The sequence below is a fragment of the Neovison vison genome, chromosome 13 (genome assembly GCF_020171115.1).
Source record: "Neovison vison isolate M4711 chromosome 13, ASM_NN_V1, whole genome shotgun sequence".
In the NCBI taxonomy this organism is placed as follows: Eukaryota; Metazoa; Chordata; class Mammalia; order Carnivora; family Mustelidae; genus Neogale; species Neogale vison.
Genome location: NC_058103.1, coordinates 107057754 through 107078715, shown reverse-complemented (window position 1 = coordinate 107078715; position 20962 = coordinate 107057754). Strand labels below are relative to the sequence as shown.

General features: G+C 38.8%; 1 protein-coding gene across 3 annotated transcripts in view; it reads left to right on the top strand.

The window, feature by feature from the left end:
* The first annotated feature begins 1575 nt into the window (after positions 1-1575).
* Positions 1576-20962, top strand: part of DPP8 (dipeptidyl peptidase 8) — a 67976-nt gene continuing 48589 nt past the window's right edge. Inside the window, exons 1-4 of one of the 3 annotated variants that reach the window (XM_044231521.1) lie at positions 1576-1729; positions 3459-3596; positions 6191-6460; positions 10451-10563. In XM_044231521.1, coding sequence (XP_044087456.1) covers positions 3560-3596; positions 6191-6460; positions 10451-10563 — 420 coding nt within the window. In that variant the 5' untranslated portion in view covers positions 1576-1729; positions 3459-3559. Of the gene's footprint in view, positions 1730-1822; positions 3597-6190; positions 6461-10450; positions 10564-20962 lie in introns of those variants that run through there. The other 2 variants (XM_044231522.1, XM_044231523.1) reach the window with 2 other exon arrangements.

The following is a 20962-nucleotide window of genomic DNA, read 5'->3' as shown; positions in this document are numbered from 1 at the left end:
GACCAATCCATAATTAGCCAAGTGACTTAACCTCTCCAGAGACTGTTTTTTTTTTTTTTTTTTTTCCGAATCCATAAAATCATACATTTTTTGTTGTTGTTGTTCGGTTGCCTTTTGTGAGGACTTTTTCCTTTTACTAGGGTGTAAACTGCACACAGGAATCTTTTTTTTTTTTTTTTAAAGATTTTATATATTTATTTGAGGGAGAATGAGTGAGAGAGAGCATGAGAGAGGAGAAGGTCCGAGGGAGAAGACTCCCCACGGAGCTGGGAGCCTGATGCGGGACTCGACCCTGGAAGTCCAGGATCATGACCTGAGCCAAAGGCAGTTGCCCAACCAACTGAGCCACCCAGGCGCCCTGCACACAGGAATCTTGTCTACTTTATACACTCTTGCAGTCCCAGTGCTTAGAACAGTGATAAGCACATGGCAGCGATTCAACAAACACTTAGTTGAAGGAAGTGAACTGCGGGATATTATGTTGTATTCTCTTAGTATGCGCATGTGCATTCAAAGCTTTAAACCCTACTTGCAGGTCACTTGCAGAAAATTCACAGAGGGAGTCCCAGTGAAAATGACTGTACTTTTAAGGGAGCTCAGCTAAAAAAAAAGCCTCAAAGTGAGTGACTGTATAAGGAGGAATGGAACGTGGCACCCAAATAGATCTTTTATTGTGCCATTATAATAAATTCTAATGACACACACCTCTGACATACTGCTCTTTGTAGTAATAGAAAAGGAGGGAGGCCCCTCTTTTCCATTCCTCCGTTCTACACCTGCCACTTTCCCAATCATCCCCAGGTTCCCTTTTTCTCAGCCAATGCATTGTGTAAAATAGGACAAAGTTATGGGTCACGGACCTACCCCCTTATTGTCATTGTAGCAAGTCACTTCCTTCCCTGCCCTAGGCCCCACTTTCCTCATCTTTATGTGTTACTGTGACACATATGGTTTTTCTCAATTATAACTAATCTGTTATGTCTCTTCTACTGATAAGCCATGGCTCAAAGAGACTGAGTGACCTGCTAAAGATTACTAATTAGTATGAGAGCCAAGCTTTCTGACTCCAAGTTTAGGTTTCTTTCCACCACAGCAGTGAGCTGCTTAGAAGAACTCCTCCCGACCCCCCGACCCCCACAAGGCCTTGGTCTGTCTGCTCTGTCATCTCTACGAAGGGGCAGGGATTTTCGCTGGCTCGCTCCCTGCTCTAATCTCAGCTTCTACAACTCTACCTGGCACATAGCGGGTACTCAGTATATATTTGTTGAATGAAAAAGTAAATAAATAAAAAAATAAAAAAGATTAAGTAGAGGCGCGCCACAGTGTGTCCTGCCATTTCTAGCAAGTCTCTGCCTCTTTCTGGATTTCACCGGTCCCCCACCGCTGCTGTCCCTGTCCCGCGCCCGGTTCGTTCCTCCGGCCACTAGACTGCACTGTGGCAAAGCACCCCACTCAGCAGGGAGCGGCGCCCTTCTTGGCCCTGCCGAGCCTTGGCTGGTCGGAGGGCGGGGCGCGAGGAACCGGAAGTACCGGAGCGCAGCCGCCGCCGCTGCTGCCGCTGCCGCCGCCGCCGCCTTTAAGTGCCGTGTTCTGCGCCTGGGTTACCACCGGCTCGGTCGCCGAGGAAGCCGCCGCAGCGGGGTCGGGAGTGGAGGCGGCGCGGCATGAAGCGGCGCAGGCCCGCTCCGTAGCACGCGTCGGGACGCTCCGGGCGGGGCCGGGGGGGAAGGTGCAGTATCCGCCCCCTCTCCTTCCCCTTCGCCCGCGAGGCCTGGGCCCCAGCCCGGCCGCTCCGCTCCGCCTCACGGAGGAGCCGCCCGGCGCGCTCTCCGGGTTAGCCCGCTCTGTGGTTTACCCGGCGCGCCGCCCTGCGCGGGTCCGAGCTGGTGGCGGGGCCTCCGCTTGCCGGAAGAGGAAGCCGAGGCTCCGAGATTCCGAGTCCACCAACGTTCACTGGGCGCCCCCTGAGCGCTGGGTGCTGGCCTCCGGACTTCCACGTCCGTTATGTTAATTGAGCCTCGCCGGGGTTGGGAGCCGGGTATTGCCCGGGCTTGCAGATGAGGAAACGGAAGCCCGCAGAGCAGAAGGGATCTGCCTCAAGTTCGACTGTGGCGGATCGGATTCGGACTGAGATTTTTCTGATTTCCCAGCCGGTCTTCTTTTCCTTCCTCACTCTAGGTCGATTCCCTCCCTGCTCACCGGCCCCTTCTCATTCTATTTCACCCCCCTCCCCGGGGGGCAGGATAGATAACATTTCTTTCTCCCACCCCACCTTTCCCCACACACACTTCTGAGACTTCTAAGACTTGGCATCCCCTCATTCTCAACATTCTCTGTTAGACCTATCCTCTTCTTCCCCATTCATAGCTTTCAAGATCTTTGCCCCAGTTAGTGATAATGAACCTCTCAACTAGCTATGGACCCTGAAGAGTGAAATAGCTAGGCTTCAGTGAGGCGTGGGGTGTTCAACTGGATGACTGCTTGACTCTTGGATTAAAAATAAGAATGGCAGTTGAGTATGTCCAGATTGGGGAGTTCTGAAGCTATCCTGTAACCAAGATGCGCTTCTCTGAGTGAGGGGCTTAGTGCATGGGACAGTGTCTTGACATCGTAGTCCGTTGTCTTCCTTCCATTTGCCCCTGAGCTTTTCTCTCCACATCTCTCTCCATCACCTACTTGGGCTATGAGAGCCCAGAATTAAAGCTGATAACGAAGTAGAAGTGTAATCACAGATTCCCCCCCCCCTTTTTTTTCTTTTACTAAGCCAGAATTCCAGCAACTTAATGCTTCCTTTTATGGAAAAGTTACCTAATTCAATTATTTTCAGACTACAGCTAAAAAGGAGAGGAGCAAAAGTGGAATGCACTTAAAATGGATAGCACATTCTTGGTCTTAGGAAAAAAATGATTAAATGCAAGTTAATTTCCTTTCCATGAAAATGGCTTGTTTTATAGTTCCTTTTGGTTGTTCTCTGAGTCTACTCTATGTCTCCAACCAGCTCAATATGTATTATGTAAAATAATACAAATGTATTACTAATGTGAAAGCAGGAACAGGGCCAAGCACACAGAAATAAATGTTAGTAATCAATCATCTGTCATTTTTGAGGATTTGCAATACCCACCTGAGTTACATTTGTGTGCCTTTTATACCTTGTAAAGTTCTTCTGTAATTTTCCTTTTAATGTACATCTAGATGTCAGGATTTACACTATTGTCAGGATATCCTTTTGAGTAAATTTAGGGTATACATTTCTGGGATTTTAAAAAAATAAAATTTTAATAATCTAAAGTACAGATACAAAATAATTCAGGCATTATATATTACACCAAGAAGAATATTTCTATACTAGTGTTAATATCTATTTGGGACCTTAGATTTACTCTTTTTGGCCTCATATGATCCATTTCAATAATGATCAACAGCCTTATATCTTATTTCATTATCCTGGTGAGCAGGATTGGATGGTGAGAAAAGGAAAGACTCCTGTGAGAAGAGAGCAAGATGAGCAGAGGGATCTGTGCTTGAAGTTGAGTCACTTGAAAAAAGGTCTCTTTGAATGTGGAAGAGATCTGAGCAGATGAAAATACAATCAGGTAGGCACGAGGGAAGGGCCTTAAGTGAAGAGGTAGGTGGGGCAGTGACACACATGCACTGTGCTGAAAATGTATGCTGATTCTCTTTAATTTTTGAAATTAGAACTTTGTTAATGTATTTGAATATATGGTGCTACGGAAATCCTGGAACTTAAATGATTTTGTTACACATTTGTGTAAATTACTAAAATATCCTAGAAAACGTGGAATATTCATTTACTGTAAGTAGAATAGTAGAATGTCATTTGAACCGTTAAATTTTGTATGTGTGTGTGTGGAGAGAGACAGAAATAGTCCAAAGACCTAGTACAGTTTAGGGAGAGCAGGTAATTGGCTATTAATGAGTGCGAGCTAATGCAGCTTTCACATGGGAGAGATGTCAAGTTGATGGTGACTCAGGAAGCTGGGCAGTAAGCCTTGTGAAATCTGCCTGCCGAGCTTCCTGGTTATATTCCGTAGCCTTGTTCTTGTGAGCAGTGGTTTGGACATGAAGTTCCAAATTTAACAAATAGGGAGGTGAGGATAATGAGTATGGCTTGCATAGCTTTTTCTCTCAGTTGTCTCAAATTCTGTTAGAATCAAACTAGATCCACTGACATATTTGATAGCAAGTAGGCCTCCCATTGGCTTTTAGATGGGCAGGCCCCCATGTCCTATACTGCCACTTACTATCAGTGTGCTAAGTAGCAGTTGAGCCAAATGACTTTTTCTCTGCTGAGCTATTTGGATTTTGGTCCTTGGAGATAAATGCCCAATTATAGTAATGTTACAGGTTGGATACCTACTTGAATGGGTTTTCTGGTCACTTTAGCTACTGTTACATTGAAACTGATAGTATGATTCACTGTAGCATAAAAAAAGACACTAGCCTAGCCACACAGTTCAGATCATTTTGCATGCCATAGTGCTAGCCTGGTGGACTTAATTCGCAACCCCCACCTGCTAATTACTCTTTCTCTGTGGTTGGTAGTTACTGTGGACACTTGTTAACCTGGGAAATTGAGCTTTAAAAAACGACATCATATTAAATATACAACCATGCATTGATTGTTGTTCTAGAGGTAGTTACATAAATGTAACCTGTTTCTCTCCCAAATCCACGGATTGCTTCAGAATTTTTGTTTGTGTTGCTTCTTTTTGGTAGTTTCACAAATAACGCATTTCAGAATCTCACACAGTGTCTTGTCATAAGAGTGCTTGTTATTTTTTCTGATACATCGCTGCTTTAAATGCTGAAATGTTGTTTAAATATTGAAATAGACAAAAGAAAATACATCCTTTTCTGAATTTGTAAAGTGACAAGAAATATCATTAGTAGATGAAATATTGACACTGTTTTGGGGTTGAACTGGGAAATTGGGTTCAGATTTATATCAGATATCAGTAGTACAAACATTAAATGCTTTTTTTTTTAAAGATTTTATTTATTTATTTGACAGGCAGAGATCACAAGTAGGCAGAGAGGCAGAGAGAGAGAGGAGGAAGCAGGCACCCTGCAGAGCAGAGAGCCCGATGTCGGGCTTTGTCCCAGGACCCTGGGATCATGACCTAAGCTGAAGGCAGAGGCTTTAACGCACTGAGCCACCCAGGCGCCCCAAACATTAAATGCTTTTTGCATAAACTTGACCTAATTAAAGCTGTTTGAAGGGCGCCTGGGTGGCTCAGTGGGTTAAGCCGCTGCCTTCGGCTCAGGTCATGATCCCAGGGTCCTGGGATCGAGCCCCACATTGGGCTCGCAGGGAGCCTGCTTCCTCCTCTCTCTCTCTGCCTGCCTCTCTGCCTACTTGTGATCTCTCTCTCTGTCGAATAAATAAATAAAATCTTTAAGAAAAAAAAAAAGGCTGTTTGAAGATAGTATCTTTTTTCTCCCATTTAATCATGAAAGTAAAAGTTATATAATTTGCAATAATAGTTACATAAATTATTTATAGTCACCAAAAGTAGTCAGAAGATAGTGATATCTAGGCAAGAGCAGAAACCAAAGAAAAATGTGTTATGCAGTTATATCTTTTGTTGTTTGGAGTTCCACTTAAACAGAAACAGTATTTATATTATCTTGGTAAGTGCCCTAGGAAGCTTATTACAAGTACATTGTTTGCTGCAATTTTATTACTGTTCTAATTGCTTGTGATTATTTCTGTTAACTGAAGTCAACATTTATCAAACGTGTTACTTTTTTAAGTGCAAAAACACTTCACTCCTTGACACATTTAGATTCACTATTGGCATGCTCTTGGATGGAGCATAGCAGCCAACTGGCATATGGCCTGTTTCCTTCCAGTGTGGGAAAGAAAAAAGGAATTTTTGGCAAGAGATATGTAAGGACAGCCTTTTATAAAAGTTCCTAAAGGGATTTATAGTCACAGTGAAATAGACATGACCTCAATTTAAAAAAAAAAAAAAAAAATCTCCTTTTTAAACTGAACACAGAGAAGGTGGAGCTATTACTTTTCTTATTAGGTTTTATTGCAACTGTGCTGAAGAGCATTTTTTTTTCTTGCCCCTTTGGTGGGGGAAGCACTATCAGACTGTCATGCCCATTAATATAAAAGAAGGCAGATCTGTGAACAACTTCATGTGCCTTATTTTTCTAGGAAAATGCAACATGGCAGCAGCGATGGAAACAGAACAGCTGGGTGTTGAGATCTTTGAAACTGCAGATTGTGAGGAGAATATTGAATCACAGGATCAGCCTAAATTGGAGCCCTTTTACGTTGAGCGATATTCCTGGAGTCAGCTTAAAAAGCTCCTTGCTGATACCAGAAAATATCATGGCTACATGATGGCTAAGGCACCACATGATTTTATGTTTGTGAAGAGGAATGATCCAGATGGGCCTCATTCAGACAGGATATATTACCTTGGTGAGTATGAGGTTATAGTTTCTGAGAGGAAATGCTTTCTTATTTCAAAATCTAGATACAATTGGTACTCCCAATTTTGGGGAATAAATAATGAATCAATGATGTTCCCTTAAAGGAACAAAACACCTTTCCTTAGGAACGGTCAGATGAAGAACACAAACAATAAAATCACTCTCGACCATTGCTGTTCTCATTTTTTTCAACCAAGGTTGGTTTGGGTGTCTTTTTCCTGAGCCTATTCACTCCAGGTTTAAGATCTGTCTAAATTAAATATATTATGCCACTGACTTAGTTCTTTCTTTATTAAATTTTTCCTAAAGATTTTGCTTATTGGGGCGCCTGGGTGGCTCAGTGGGTTAAGCCGCTGCCTTCGGCTCAGGTCGTGATCTCAGGGTCCTGGGATCGAGTCCCGCATCGGGCTCTCTGCTCAGCAGGGAGCCTGCTTCCCTCTCTCTCTCTGCCTGCCTCTCCATCTACTTATGATTTCTCTCTGTCAAATAAATAAATAAAATCTTTAAAAAAAAAAAAAGATTTTGCTTATTAATTTTAGAGAGAAAGAGCTCACTGTGCGAGAGAGCGTGCAAGGGAGTGTGAGCAAGGGGAAGGGCGGAAGGGGAGGGAGAGGGACAAGAAGACTCCACGTTGAGCCTGTCCAGACTCAAGGACGAACTCAGTCTCACAACCCTGAGATCATGACCAGAGCCAGAATCAAGAGTTGGCCTCTTAACCAACTAAGGCACCCAGGTGCCCTTTGTTTATTACATTTTTAAAAATAGGTTTATTCCTTTCTTCCGAAGTTATTTCGTTCATCTACATATGTATTTTTTTAGGGATACTCTGCATTAATCCCTGTCAGTAATTACAGATGCATTTTCTTAACCACTTAGATTATTCCATTATATAATTGTGCCATATTTACTTAACAATGCCTCTAATAAGGGGCATTTAGGCTTTTCTGTTATCCTGTTGCAAAAAATGAGGCGATAAATATCACTGTATTGGATCATTTTGAATTTGTGAATTTACATATAGGACTAATTCCAAAGAGTGGAACTGCTGAGATAAAAGGTGTGTATATTCTGAATTTTGGTTCATACTGCAAAATTATCCTTCCAACAAGGTTAATCGCTATAATTTCAAGTGAGGTTGAGCATCTTTTCACATGTTTAAAAGACATTTGTATATATTTCTCTCTTTTTTTTAAAAATATTTTATTTATTTATTTGACAGAGAGGGAAACAGCAAGAGAGGGAACACAGGCAGGGAGAGGGGGAGAGGGAGAAGCAGCCTTCCCTCTGGCTGGGAGCTCAACATGGGGCTCAGTCCCTGGACCCTGGGATCGTGACCTGAGCCGAAGGCAGACGCCCAGGCCCCTCAACATGTGTATTTCTTTTTCTGTGACTTATTTATAATCTTTGTGATTTTTTTTTCTTTTGATAGTTAAATTTGTACTTCTCTATAGGTTTTGGCATCCTAATTAGAAAGTCTCTCCCAACTCCAGGATTATATTTCTTAAAATCTTTATATATTTTGGACTTCCTGTTTGGTTCCATTGCTCTATTAAATGAAGTACTAATACTGTGCTGCTGCTACTTCTATTACCCTTACTCTGTATGTTTTACTATTTGATAGCACTAGTTACCTTTCATCACATTTTTCTTGATTATTTTTGTTTGGTTGTTTTTCTGTGAGAACTTAAAATTAGCTTGTATAGCTTCTTTCTCCTGATGTTAGTTATACTGTTGTAGGATTACATTGTATTTATTGGAGAAGTTAGGGAAAGTTGACAATCTTCAAAATATTGAACTTTTCAAGATAGTTGTATGCCTTTTCATTTGTTCAAATCTTTTTTTTTTTTTTTAAGATTTATTTATTTATTTGACAGAGAGAGAGAGGGAGAGATCACAAGTAGGCAGAGAGGCAGGCAGAGAGAGAGAGGAAGGGAAGCAGGCTCCCCACTGAGCAGAGAGCCCGATGCGGAACTCGATCCCAGGACCCTGAGATCATGACCCGAGCCGAAGGCAGCGGCTTGAGCCACCCAGGCGCCCCTGTTCAAATCTTTTATATTCCTCTGAAGTTAATACTTTTTCTCTTTATAAATCCATTGTTCAAAAATATTTTTTTTAAGATTTATTGATTTATTTGAGAGAGAGAGTAGGTGTGTGTGCACGATAAGAGCGTGAGAGTAGAGGGAGGGGCAGAGGGAGAGGGAGGAGGAGAGAAGCAGCCTCCCCCCTGAGGGTGGATTGATCTCACCACCCTGAGATCATGATCGGAGCTGAAATCAACAGTCAGGGCCTTAACTGACTGGGCTGCCCAGGCACCCCATTTGTTTTAAAAATTTTTCATATATTTTGAACACCAAAAAGTGTGTTCCATTGTGTCATCAGGAGAGAAATAATGGGAAAAGTTTGTTTTGTGCGTACATAGAACTGATGTGTGCATACCTAGAATGTCTTGAAGTTTTTATTGGGCATGTATGGAGCCAGGGAGGATGTTATGGAGCAAGGAGTAGTTTTAATAGGGGCAACTAAAATGATTGTGGGGAATAGCTCTCATTTGAAAAATGGATGAGAATCAGTTTTTTCATATTTGAGGACTGAGGACTCTTAGAAGGACAAGGCTTAAGGAGGATATGTTCACATTTTGTTAAATTATGAGTGGTGTAGATAGGTGACTGCAGTCCTGACAGTTCTAGAACACAGTAACTCTGGAATATACAGAATAGATTTAAGACAAAGGCAAATGCTAAAGTGCATTCCAGCTCATATCTAACTTTTACTCCAAAGGCAATACAAACTAAGAAAGTTTAAGAAGAGTTTAGGAAAATAAAGGAAGATGTGAATATTTGGGGGCTCATCCCCAGCTTCTGCAAGGGCTAACATGGAAGTTACCCTTCCACAGACTACCTTCTCTGCCATTATCAGAAACACTATGCTGAAGATCAGTTCTATCCAAGAGAGTTCCTTGTTCTTCCTTTGTGATTTATTTTCTCCTTCCTTCACCTTTCCCTAGTTTTTTTGGAAATGATACCATTCTAGCACCTTTTATTGAAGAAGGGCTTCGTTTTACTTCAAGTTTTCTTTGGTTCACATCTTCATAATCATAGTTTGTATTACTTCTCTTTATGTAGCTCACTCTACACTGCTGTGATATTCACATTCAATTACTACATGATTTCATAGAATAGGCCTGGTTTCTACTTAGTACAGGCCTATTTACCTCACCCCTTCCCCAATAAAGGACAAAGAGATTTTTTAGCAAATCACATATCAGAATTTTTAATTGTTTTAATGAATATACTTTCAGCTGAAATTTATTTCAGACTATGGTTATAGGACATTTATAATGAAGAAAAATTAGAATTCAGTTAGACCTATATATACTTCTAAATAAGTAGTTTAAAAGCCTCTGAAAAAAAAAAAAAAGAAACTTAGTCATCTGCTCTTGCCACAAAGCACCCCATTTGAAATTTCATAAATCTATTGCAAACTTGTATGAGACTTAACAATTTTCAAAAAACTAAAAATGACAATTGTCCTTATATCATCTTAACACTTTTACGTTTGTTTTGAGAGGGACCAAGATGTGAAATGAAACCTGAGCGTTTTTCTGTGAAACCTGGGTTTTTATTGAAGAAAATTTTCATGACAAATGGCATGTACATCTCCTACTTGTTAACCTTCCTGTAGAGTGTGTTATGTGGCGCCTAGGTGGCTCAGTCGGTTAAGCAACCAGCTGTGGATTTCGGCATAGGTCATGATCTTGGGGTCCTGGGATTGAGCTACATGTTGAGCTCCACACACTGTGTGCAGAGTCTGCTTGAGGATTCTCTCCTCCCTCTACCCTTCCCCCACACTCATGCCCTCTGTCTCTCTGTAAAAATGGATAAATAAATCTTTTTAAAAAAGATTTATGTACTTACTTAGACTGTAATTGAAGTAGATTGCTATTTGAAAATAATTTTTAAATGACTATTTTCTCTTACAGCTATGTCTGGTGAGAACAGAGAAAATACACTGTTTTATTCTGAAATTCCCAAAACCATCAACAGAGCAGCAGTCTTAATGCTCTCTTGGAAGCCTCTTTTGGATCTTTTTCAGGTAGGATTAAACACTGCTATTCCTGTGACTGGTATACATTTTCAGATACTGCCTTTACTAAGAGGCAGAAATTCAGGTGGGGTTTTATACTTGACATAGATGTAAATCAAAAAGAATTAAAATATTTTTATATTTTTGAATGTCTAACTTTTAAATTCCATTTAATTCTGAACATCTGAAACTAAGGGGTATAATAATTCTGATTTTTTTTTTTTAAAGATTTTATTTATTTATTTGACAGAAATCACAAGTAGGCGGAGAGGCAGGCAGAGAGAGAGCGAGAGAGAGAGCAGGAAGCAGGCTCCCCGCTGAGCGGAGAGCCCGATGCGGGGCTTGATCCCAGAACTCTGGGATCATGACCTGAGCCGAAGGCAGAGGCTTTAACCTGCTGAGCCACCCAGGCGCCCCAATAATTCTGATTTTTAAAACTAGCTTCTCCCTGTCTTACCACCTTTCCTTCTATAAACTTGTTAGTTATATAGTTCTCACATTTTGAGGTAAGAGCTCATATTAAAATAATTATATTTCTAGAAAGCCTTTTATTTAAATCTTTAAATTGAATTTATAGTTCTGATTCTTAGTAACAGTGCTAACTTAAGGGTTAAGAAAAGGTACTAAGTTCAGTTTTTGTTTATAAATGTAGAATTCAGTTTACCTAGAATCAAAGCTTAAGGGTTATTTTTGTTTTATTTTTGTTTAGTATTGTCTTTTCCCTCAATATTTTATCTTTAGACAAAAAGCAAATAGTCGAAAACACCCCAAGAACAAGATCATAATTTGGATATAATTATTTGCCCATTTGGTTCTCATTTATTATTTTATATTGAGTATTTCCTTATTAAACAGTGTTTTAGGTTAAATGAACTAAAATGTGTATTAGGAATTTAAAAAATAATTTCCATAGTAACTAATCATTTTGACTGTAACTGTTTTTCAGGGCTGTTGTTTTTCCCATAGGCTTAAGACTTTTCTTTAAAACAGAAAGAACCAAAATAATGGTAGTTTCCTCATGGAACAGTTTGGAAATTAATAAATCAAAGTTGTATTTTATTTTAAACTTTCATTATGGTAAATTTCAAACTAATAGAATCATACATGATTATCAGTAATTATCAAATCCTGGCCATTTACATTTCATTGTAAACCTGCCAGTCCCCCCACGTAGTTTCTAGCCCCACCTCTTGGATTATTTTGAAGCAGAGCAAGATATGTTGCTTCATTCTTAAATAAATCAGTGTGTGTCGAAAGGGTACAGATTCTTTTTAGACATTATCACAGTGTTATGATAATTACACAATTGTTAACCTTCTCTTCATATGAAATATTCAACTAGTGTTCATGTTTCCCTGATTTTTAACTATAACTTTTATACTTGATTTGTACAAATCAAGATCTAAATAGTATTCATATTTTTCAATTGATTAATAGGTCTGTTTTAATTTATTGATTTACCCGCCATCCTTTTTTTTTTCCCCCTCATTCTACTTTATCTGTTAAAGAAAGGTCTGTTTTGCTGGTTGTTTATCCAGTGGTGGTATTTGATCTATATTTTTGGTCCCCTTTATTTTCTGTAAATATGAATAGGTAGTTAGATACAGAAACTTGATCAGACCCAGGTTTGCTTTTTTTTGAAAGCAGGGTCTGTATATAGACCATAGACCATAAACAAATATGTATAACATATTTGTACACGCATGTTTATAGCAGCATTATTCACAATAGCCAAAAGGTGGAGACAACCCAAGTGTCCATGGACAGATGGATAGATAAACAAATAGTGGTATATACATACAGTGGAATATTACTCAGCTTAAAAAAGAAGGAAATTCTATATACACTACAATGTTGATGAACCGTGAACACATTAGGATAAGTGAAATAAGCCAGTCACAAAAGGACAAATACTCTATGATTCCACTTACATGAGGTACCTAAAGTAGTCTGATTCATGGAGATAGAAAGTAGAAAGTGGTTGTCAGGGACTAGGGGAAGGGAACAATGGGGAGTTGTTGTTTACTGGGTATAGAGTTTCAGTGTGGTTTTGTTTGTTTTTTTTTTAAAGATTTTATTTATTTATTTGACAGAGAGAAATCACAAGTAGACAGAGAGGCAGGCAGAGAGAGAGAGAGAGAGAAGCAGGCTCCCTGCTGAGCAGAGAGCCCGATGCGGGACTCGATCCCAGGACCCTAAGATCATGACCTGAGCTGAAGGCAGCGGCTTAACCCACTGAGCCACCCAGGCTCCCTAGAGTTTCAGTTTTACCAAATGAAAAAGTTCCAGAGATGGGTTATACAACAGTATGAGTACACTTAACACTACTGAATTCTACACTTAAAAATAGCTGAGATGGTAAATTTTATGTTATATATATTCTGCCATAATTTAGAAGAAAGAATATTTCATAGATAAGGTGTGCTTCCTTCAAGAGGCATATGGAGCCTTATTTCTCTTCTTATGATGATGGCACCCTTTGATCATTGCCAAGATTTATTAATTCATTAGGAGTTATAAAACAGTGATGTTTTATCATTTCCTTCTTTATTTGTTAACTGAAATAGTTCTATAAAAAGAAATTACTATTCAACCGCTATTCTGAGGTGTGCACCCTGGGGTGGAGTTCATAATGAAAAGGCAGGATAAAGTTTGATTCTTTCCCTTTATTTATCATTTTCCAAATAATTTGTTTCCTACAGTCCTCCATAGATGATCGGTTAGGGTTTTTTGGAGGGGTGTTTGGGTTTTTCTTGGTTTTGGATTTTTTTTTGGTATCTTCATAAACTTATAGAGTAAACTTGTTTGATGTTTTTTGATACATTGATAGTTATTCTTATTGTTCAAGTTGTCTTATTTTTGGCTGGTGGCAGCCCCTTCAACTTGACATGTCAGATCCTTATGACATGTTCCTTGCTAGTATGATGCTAGGCTAGTATGAAGTTACGTCTTACACATTGCCTCTCCCATGCTTGGAGTCAGTCATTGAGTGACTGATTATTGAATGTTAAATCATGAACTTTGGTTCCTGTAGAGGAAATTGGTAGTAAGAGACCATGATCTGGGTGCTAGGGGCGTTCATTATTATTGGGTTGGTAATTGTTTCTGGGCTTTTTTTATTGAACACACTAGGGAATATATAGATATTTTGTGTGTGTGTGTGTGTGTGCGTGTGTGTGAGTGTCTGTTTGAATTGTAGGTATCAGTATGAATCCATATCAATTCAGATAAATTCTAAGTTCAGACTGATACATCTAATTCAGATTTTACCCTACAGGATTTTTCTTCAACCTCATTTATCTTACATATGTCTCTCCTTTCTCTAATGCCAAAGGTCCCCGTTTAAGCAACAACATAATTACTCATTTGCTTTACCCCATATTACACACTCAACAGTTTCAAAATAACGAAGGGGGAAAAATAACAAAGGAATCAACACTGTGATTACTTACAAGAGTAAGTTAGAATTGTTTTTTTCTATGTGGTTATGCCACTGGTTCCATATAGTGAGGTGCATTTGCTTCATTTTGTTTTCAAGTGGTGGAATTCCTTTATTTTTAATAGAATTTTGTTTTATAAAATAGAGGATTCCGAATTCAAATCCACAAAACAAATCCTGTCTCCTCTACTCTATTTCCTTTCCTTTCCATCTAGATACGCTTTTAGTTTTAAATAGCTTATCCTTTTTTGGAAAAAATGTGAGTGTATAGACATTCATATCACCCCTTAGATAAATAGTAACATACAATATACATTTTTTTCTGCCTTGCAGTTTTCAGACAACATTGTATCCTTCAGACCTCTCCATAGGAATCTATACATAATTTTTATTTCTCTTTACATCTGTATTGTGTTGTGCAGACTAATCATCTTCAATCAATTCCCTATTGATGGACATTTCAGTTATTTTCAATTGTTCTCTTACAAATAGTACCCTGGTGAAACCACTTGAGCATACAACTCTTTATATTTTTGCCAGTATGCCTTTACGCTAGATTCTTAGAAATGAAATATCTGGACCAAAAGGTATATGTGCTTTCATTATTTCGCTAGAGAGTATCAAATTTCCCTCATTAGAAACTGTGCCATTTTGAATCTCCACTAATAGGGTATTAGTGTACCTGTTTTCCTACAAGTTCTCCAACTCGGTATGTAATCAAGCATTTCGATTTTTGCCAATTTGATAGATAGAAATGGACCGCAATATAGTTTAAATTTGTATTTCTGCTATAGACAAAATTGATCATCTTTTTTTTTTTTTTAAAGATTATTTATTTATTTATTTGACAGAGAGAGATCACAAGCAGGCAGAGAGGCAGGCAGAGAGAGAGAGAGGAGGAAGAAGGCTCCCTGCTGAGCACAGAGCCTGATGTGGGGCTCAATCCCAGGACCCTGAGATCATGACCTGAGCCGAAGGCAGCGGCTTAACCCACTGAGCCACCCAGGCGCCCTTGATCATCTTTTTATATGGTTAAAAGTTTCTTGTATTTTTTTCTCTCTGTATTGTTTATTCATATTTCTAACCCATTTTTCTACGGGGTGATGCATCTCTTCATTCTTAGGAGCCTTTTATATGTTGGGGATATTAACCTTTTGTCTGTGATTTTGTTGGCAGATACTTTTTCCAGGTTGTCATTTGTATTTTTACTCATTTGTGTGTGTATGTGTGTGTTTTGGCCATGTGAAAGATTTTTGTATCTGGGCACCTGGGTGGCTCAGTGGGTTAAGCCTCTGCCTTCCACTCAGGTCATGATCTCAGAGTCCTGGGATCGAGCCCCGCATCGGGATCTCTGCTCACAGGAAGCCTGCATCCCCCTCTCCCACCCCACCCCCCTGCCTCTCTGCCTACTTGTGATCTCTGTCTGTCAAATACATAAATGAAATCTTTTTTTAAAAAAAGATTTCTGTATCAAATTTATCATATTTATTGTTTCTAGAATTTGTGTCTTCTTGTCATTGTTAGGACAGTTTTCCTGTATCCCCAAATTATAAAAGAATTCACTAATGTTTTCATCTGGTACTTACATGGTTTCAATTTTTAAAGCTCTGTTGAGATAGAATTGACATAATAAACTACAAATATTAAAGTACACAATATGATAGATTTGGTCTTATGTATGTACCTGTGAAACCATTATCTCAGTCATTAACCACAGAAGTTTCCTTGTACCCTTTTGTAGTCTCCACCTTCCACCCATCTGCAAGCATTCATGGTACCGGTCTTGTATAGTCTTTCGTAAGTGTTATCTTTTAAGTATTTCAGATTTTTTAGTCTATTGTAAATGATATTTTCTAATTTCAGTTTCTGGTTGTTCATTGCCAGTATTTAGAAATACAGGTGATTTTGTGTATTGATCTTATCCTGCAACCTTATTTAAACTCTTTTAATCCATTAGATTTTTTTTTTTTAAGATTGTATTTATTGGGGCACCTGGGTGGCTCAGTGGGTTAAAGCCTCTGCCTTCGGCTCAGGTCATGATCCCAGGGTCCTGGGATCGAGCCCCGCATCAGGCTCTCTGCTCAGCTGGGAGCCTGCTTTCCTTCCTCTCTCTCTGCCTGCCTCTCTGCCTACCTGTGATCTCTCTCTCTGTCAAATAAATAAATACAATCTTTATTAAAAAAAAAAAAGATTGTATTTATTTATTTGACAGAGATCACAAGTGGGCAGAGAGGCAGACAGAGAAGAGGCAGAAGCAGGCTCCCTGCTGAGTAGAGAGCCTGATGCAGGCTCCATCCCAGGACCCTGAGATCATGACCTGAGCCGAAGGTAGAGGTTTAACCCACTGAGCCACCCAGGCACCCCTAGTTCCTTTAGATTTTTGTAGCCTCCATTAGATTTTTCTGTATAAACAGTTTTATTTTCTGTAAACACTGTCAGTTCATTCCAATATGGATGCCTTTTGTTTCTTTTTCTTGGGTTATTGTACTTGCTAACTCCTCCAGTACAAAGTTGAATAGAAATGGTGAAAGCAGATGTTCTTGTGTTCTTGATCTTAGGGGAGGAGTCAGTCCGTCCTTAGCCAGTAAGTCTATTAGCTGTAGGTTTTTCATAAATGCCCTTTGGTAGGCTGAGGAAGTACTCTTCTGTTTGTAGCTTGCTTAGGACTTTTATCAGGAACAGATACTGAGTTTGTTAAATATTTTTTAACATTTTATTTATTTATTTTCAGAAAGAGAGCGCACAAGCAGGGGACCTGCAGGCAGAGGGAGAGGCAGGCTCCCCGAAAAGCAGAGAGCCCCATGTAGGACTTGATCCCAAGACCTGGGATCATGACCTGAGCTGAAGGCATATGGTTACCTGTCTGAGCCCCCCAGGCATCCCTTGTTAAATGTTTTATTCTGTGTTTGTTGAAAAGATCATAAAGCTTTCTTTTTTTATTTTTTAATTTGTTAATATGACAAAGCATCACTTGATTATTGAATGTTAAATCAACCTTGCAATCCTGGGATAAAACTCCCTTGGTTATGATTTATTATCCTTTTTAAGTATTGTTGGATTCAATTTGCTATAATTTTGTTTAAAATTTTTTATATATTCATGAGGGATATTGGTCTATAAAGTTCTTTTCTTACAATATTGTGTATGATTTTTGGTAATAGTGTTATTCTGGCCACAGCATAAGTTGGAAGTCATTTGTTCCTTTTAATTTGGTGGAAGAATTTGGTCGAATTCACTGGACCTGTAGTTTTTTTTGTGGAAAAGTTTTTAACTGCAGATTCAGTTTATTTATTATAGGTAGTGTTATTCAGGTTCAGATTATCTGTTTCTTTTTGAGTAAGCTTTGGTTCTTTGTGTCTTTTAAAGAATTTTCATTTCATCATGGTATTGAATTTTTTGGTACAAGTTTCATAATATTCCCTAATCTTTTTAGTGTCTGCAGAATCTGTGTGATGTTCCTCTCTCTCTCCTGATACTTCTTGTAAAGTATCTCTTTTTTTCTAATGAGTCTGACTTCGTGTTACTATCTGTTTGGTTTCTTTGATTTTTCTATCAATTTCTATTTCCTATTTCATTCTTTTACCCTCTGATCATTTTTATTACCTTTCTTCTGCTAACTTGGGATTTCATTTGTTCTTTTTCTGGTTTCATAAGGTGGTGGCTGAGGTTACTAGTTGGAGACCTTTCTTTTTTTCCTACATGGGCATTTAGCGTTATAAATTTCCCTTTAGGTACCAAATTAATTACAGCCCATACATTTTAATATGTCATATTTCCATTTTCATTTACTTCAAAATACTTCCTATTTTCCCTTTACCCCATGAGTTATTTAAATGTGTACTGTTTAGTTTCCACTTATTCCACTTATTCTCCAGAGATTTGATTTCTAACCAAATTCCATGGTATTCAGAGACCATAATTTGTACGACTTGAATCTCTTCCAGTTTTTGAGTTTTGTCTTATGGCTCAGAATATGATCCATCTTGGTAAATGTTCTGTGTTTACTTGGAAAGAATATGTGTTCTGTTGTTCCTGGGTCTATAAATGAACATTATATGAAGTTAGTTTATTGTATTCAAATTTTGTATCCTTACTAATTTAGTTATTTCAGTTATTTGAGGGAGAATGTTGAAATCTCCATATATTTTGAAGCTATGTTATAAAGTACATAAGTGGATAGGATGATTATGTCTTCCTGATAAATTGACTCCTTTATTGTTACTAGATGACCCTCCATGTTTCTCACAATATTTTTTATTCTGAAATTTACTTTATTATTTTTTAAAAGATTATTTATTTGACAGACAGAGCACAAGCAGGCAGAGAGGCAGGCAGAGAGAGAGGGAGAAGCAGCCTCCCTGCTGAGCAGAGAGCCCAGTGTGGGGCTTGATCGCCAGGACTCTGAGATCATGACCTGAGCCGAAGGCAGAGGCTTAACCCACTGAGCCACCCAGGTGCCCTGAAATTTACTTTAATGTTATTACAACCACACTAGCTTTCTTTTGATTAGTGTTAGAATGGAATGTACTTTTCCATTCTTTTTTTTTTTTTTTTTAAAGATTTTATTTATTTATTTGACAGAGAGAAATCACAAGTAGACGGAGAGGCAGGCAGAGAGAGAGAGAGGGAAGCAGGCTCCCTGCTGAGCAGAGAGCCCGATGCGGGACTCGATCCCAGGACCCTGAGATCATGACCTGAGCCGAAGGCAGCGGCTTAACCCACTGAGCCACCCAGGCGCCCATACTTTTCCATTCTTTTATTTTTTTTTTACAAGCCTAATTAGGATAGGATTCACATACTATACAGTTCACTTACCCCAGTATGGAATTCAGTGGTTTTTTTAGTATATTCATAGAGTTATTTGTACAGCTATCATAACAATCTAATTTTGGAACATTTTGTCATCCCAAAGGGAAACTCCCTATCCACCTAGCTGCTCACTTCCAGGCAACTATTAATCTGCTTTGAGTCTCTATAGGTTTGCCTATCCTGGACATTTCATATAAATGGAATCATGCAGTCACTATTTGGACCTTCATGACTCATTTCTTTCACTCAGCACAGTATTTTCTGGACTCATCCACATTGTAGCAGATAACAATACTTCATTTTTTTTTTTTTATGGCTGAATAATATTTCATTTTATGGGTCTCCTACACTTGATTTATCAGTTTATGGGTATCTGGGTCATTTGGGCTTTTGAGCTTTTATGAATAATACTTCTTTTAACATATATGTTAAAATATATTTTGTGTAGACTTATATTTTCAGTTCTCTTGGATATATATTTAGGAGTGGAATTGCTGGGTCATGTGGTAACTGTTTAAATTTTTAAGAAAGTACTAAGTGGCTTTTCCATAGCAGCTGCACCATCTTACTATCCTACCACCAGTGTATAAGGCTCCTAATTTTCTACATCCTCCCTAATACTTATTATTGTCTGTCATTTTGGTTATAGCCATCCTAGTGGTGTAAAGAGGTCTCTCATTGTCATTTGATTTGGATTTCCCTAATGATCAGTGATGTTGAGCATTTTTCATGTCTTCATTGGCCATTTGTATATCTATTTTGAAGAAGTCTCTGTGTGCGTGTCCTGTGTCCATTTTAAATTGGGTCTTTCTAATGTTAAATTGTAAGCATTTTTTATATATTCTGGATACCAGGTGCTTATCAGATAAGTGATTTGCAGACATTTTCTCCCATTTTGTGAGTTGTCTTTTTGCTCTTTAACTGCAGTAGTCCTTAATTAGTATGAAATCAGTCATAATTATCTTTGATGAGTGTTTAGTACTATAATCACTAATTTAGATCTATACATTTAAACACAGTTACTGGGACGCCTGGGTGGCTCAGTTGGTTGGACGACTGCCTTTGGCTCAGGTCATGATCCCGGAGTCCTGGGATTGAGTCCCGCATCGGGCTCCCAGCTCCATGGGGAGTCTGCTTCTCCCTCTGACCTTCTCCTCACTCATGCTCTCTCTCTCTCACTCTCTCTCTCTCAAATAAATAAACAAAATCTTTAAAAAAAATAAATAAATAAACACAGTTACTTTCCACAGTTGCTATCCTTTTTTATGGAGGATAAGATGCTTTTCATGACATCCTTTTTCTTCTGTTTATCATTTACCTTAATCTGAAGTTCTTATATCTTCATTTAAAAAATTGTGATGAGGGGCGCCTGGGTGGCTCAGTGGGTTAAGCCGCTTCCTTTGGCTCGGGTCATGGTCTCAGGGTCCTGGGATCGAGTCCCACATCGGGTGCTCTGCTCAGCAGGGGGCCTGCTTCCCTTCCTCTCTCTGCCTGCCTGTGATCTCTGTCAAATAAATAAATAAAATCTTAAAAAAAAATTGTGCTGAAATACATATAAAATTTATTGTCTTAACCATTATTAAGTGTACATTAATGTACATCATTGTCATTAAGTACACTCAGATTGTTGTGCAGCCATCACCACCATCCATCCACAGAACTTTTTCATCTTGCAAAACTGTAACTCAGTACAAGCTAAATAATAACTGCCCATTACCCTTCCACCTAGGCCCTGGCTACCACCATTCTGTTTTCTGTTCCTAGGAGTGTAACTACTCTAGATAACCTCGTATAAGTAGAATCACACCGTATTTGTCCTTTTGTACCTGGCTTATTTTACTTAGCATAATGTACTTAAGGTTTGTCCATGTTGTAGTATGTGTCAGAATATCCTTTTTGAAGATGAATAATATTCCATAGTTTGTATATACCATATTTGTTTATCCATTTATCCATTAGTAGTCGCTTGGGTTGCTTCCACATTTTGGCTGTTGTAAACCATGCTGCTATGAACATGGGTATACAAATATATTTTCATGTTCCTACTTTCAGTTCTTTTAGGTATATACCCAGAAGTGAAAATCCTGGATCATATAGCTGTTTTTTATGTTTCTGAGAGATTTGCCATACTATTTTCCACAGCTACCACACCATTTTACA